The sequence below is a fragment of the Arachis duranensis genome, chromosome 3, assembly GCF_000817695.3.
Source record: "Arachis duranensis cultivar V14167 chromosome 3, aradu.V14167.gnm2.J7QH, whole genome shotgun sequence".
NCBI classification, from domain to species: domain Eukaryota; kingdom Viridiplantae; phylum Streptophyta; class Magnoliopsida; order Fabales; family Fabaceae; genus Arachis; species Arachis duranensis.
This window is the reverse complement of record NC_029774.3, coordinates 131,436,533-131,438,773: the sequence shown is the minus strand read 5'-3', so window position 1 is coordinate 131,438,773 and position 2,241 is coordinate 131,436,533. Positions and strand designations below refer to the sequence as shown.

The 2,241-nt window shown below is 38.0% G+C and overlaps 1 protein-coding gene across 1 annotated transcript; it reads left to right on the top strand.

The window, feature by feature from the left end:
* The first annotated feature begins 522 nt into the window (after positions 1 to 522).
* Positions 523 to 1,909, top strand: LOC107481975 (protein UNUSUAL FLORAL ORGANS). The gene is made up of 2 exons (XM_016102329.3): positions 523 to 1,520; positions 1,600 to 1,909. Exons 1-2 carry the CDS (start codon positions 523 to 525, stop codon positions 1,907 to 1,909), a joined length of 1,308 nt encoding a protein of 435 aa, XP_015957815.1.
* Positions 1,910 to 2,241: the final 332 nt, after the last annotated feature.

Sequence of the window (2,241 nt, the reverse complement as noted above, 5' to 3'; positions counted from 1 at the left end):
AAATAAAAATAACTTTGTCTATTAAAAAAATATTTTTAAAAAAATAATAACTTTCTTTAAAAGTCAATTTAAATTGATGTATAAGTTTTGTATTTTTTACAAGAAATTAGCTAATATATATTCTAAAAATACATATTAAAATTATAAATAAAAGAAATTTTTATTAAAAATAAAAATTTGCTAACAATAATCTTATTATGTAAATCCATATAATAAGAAGAAAAATAGTAAATATTATTTAATAAATAATTAGAAATATATTTAAGAAAATATATTATTTGATTTTATTGATGGTTCAGTACAAACAAAAAAGCATAGATAATGTTAAATTTTGTGGTTAAAAAATTTGGGTGGAAGAAATGGAGAATAGGCAGTAGAAATGGTTATATATACAGACACTTGTCTACAGATAGCAACACCACCAAAACAACACAATCCTTTACTTTCTTCCATTTCTTAATTACATTCCTCCACTAAAAGGGAGGAACACAAGCCCCACACCATAGCTCTTTTAAAACAATTATGGAAGGTTTTCATCATCACCATTCTTCTATCACCTCTCCTTTCTCTTATACCTTTGCCATCACGGGCACCGCTGCAACAACAAGCACCTTCAACACCACACCATGGATGAATAGCAGAATATGGAGCAAGCTTCCTCAGAGGCTCATTGATCGCATCCTCGCCTTCCTCCCTCCTCCTGCTTTTTTTCGAGCTCGTTCTGTGTGCAAGAGATGGTACGCCCTTCTCTTCTCCAACTCTTTTCTCGAATTATACCTTCAAGTCTCACCCAGACGCCACTGGTTCATCTTCTTCAACCACAAGATCAGCAAAAGCTACATCTACAAGAACAACAACAATGGCGCCACCGGCACTGCCTCCAATCACAACAACGACGGTTACCTCTTTGATCCCTATGACATGGCATGGTATCGAATCTCCTTCACTCTCGTCCCATCTGGATTCTCTCCCGCTTCTTCTTCATCGGGATTACTGTGTTGGGTTTCTGATGAAGCTGGTCCCAAAACCATACTTCTCTGCAACCCTATCATCGGTTCTCTTACTCAGTTACCACCCACACCAAGGCCAAGACTCTTCCCTTCCATTGGCTTAACCGTTACTCCAACCTGCATCGACGTCACAGTAGCTGGCGACGACATGATTTCCCCTTATGCCGTCAAGAACTTAACATCAGAGAGCTTTCACATCGACGGAGGGGGATTCTACTCCATATGGGGAACAACTTCTTCTCTTCCCCGGCTTTGCAGTCTTGAATCTGGAAGAATGGTTTATGCAGAAGGAAAATTCTACTGCATGAATTGCAGCCCCTTTAGTGTTATGGCGTTTGACATAACCTCCAACGCGTGGTTCAAGATCCAAGCTCCCATGAGAAGGTTCTTGCGCTCTCCCAGCTTGCTTGAGTGTAAGGGCAAGCTCCTCCTCATCGCCGCTGTTGAGAAGAGCAAGCTCAACGTCCCCAAGAGCTTGAGGGTTTGGACCTTGCAATCTTGCGGAACAATGTACGTAAGTCCCTATATGTACTGTTTCAAATATTAGTGATATCAGTATTTATTTAATTGATTGCATTATTTTGTGTAGGTGGGTGGAGAGTGAGAGGATGCCGCAGCAGCTGTACGTTCAGTTTGCGGAATTGGAGGGTGGGAATGGGTTTGAGTGCGTAGGGCATGGAGAATTCATTGTCATAATCATCCGTGGCACCGACAAAGCGTTGTTGTTTGACATTTCTAGGAAGAGGTGGCAGTGGATTCCGCCCTGTCCTTATCGTCGTCACCATCATCATGGGTTTGTTGATGAGTTGCATGGTTTTGCATATGAGCCTAGACTTGCTACTCCCGTTACTGGACTTCTTGATCACTTAACACTCCCCTTTCAGAACTTTAATGCTTAATTTATTTATATATAATAATGAAAAATCAAATATGGGAAGTGATGGTGAGTTTGAATTATTAGTACATTAGTACTAATATAGTACATGAGTTTAAATGATTTGAAGTGTTGTTTTATTAGTACATTAGTTAGTTTAATTTTGAGTATTAAAGCCTGGTTTGGAATCTAATTATGAAACTAGCTTATAGCTAGCTAGCTAGCTAAGCTTAAAGCTTGGGTTTGGAAATTATTATTACTATTATTATGTTAGCCTCCTTTAATTCTCTCTATGTATATTAGTTCCATATACATTTCTATTACCTTTTTGATGCAGATCATAGTTTCTTAATTAAT

What these genes read in the sequence shown, in the direction of transcription:
- LOC107481975 (XM_016102329.3), top strand. Translation starts at nt 523, where the DNA reads ATGGAAGGTTTTCATCATCACCATTCTTCTATCACCTCTCCTTTCTCT. An exon ending in TTGCAATCTTGCGGAACAAT is followed by an intron (nt 1,521 to 1,599) that starts GTACGTAAGTCC and finishes TATTTTGTGTAG; the next exon opens with GTGGGTGGAGAGTGAGAGGA.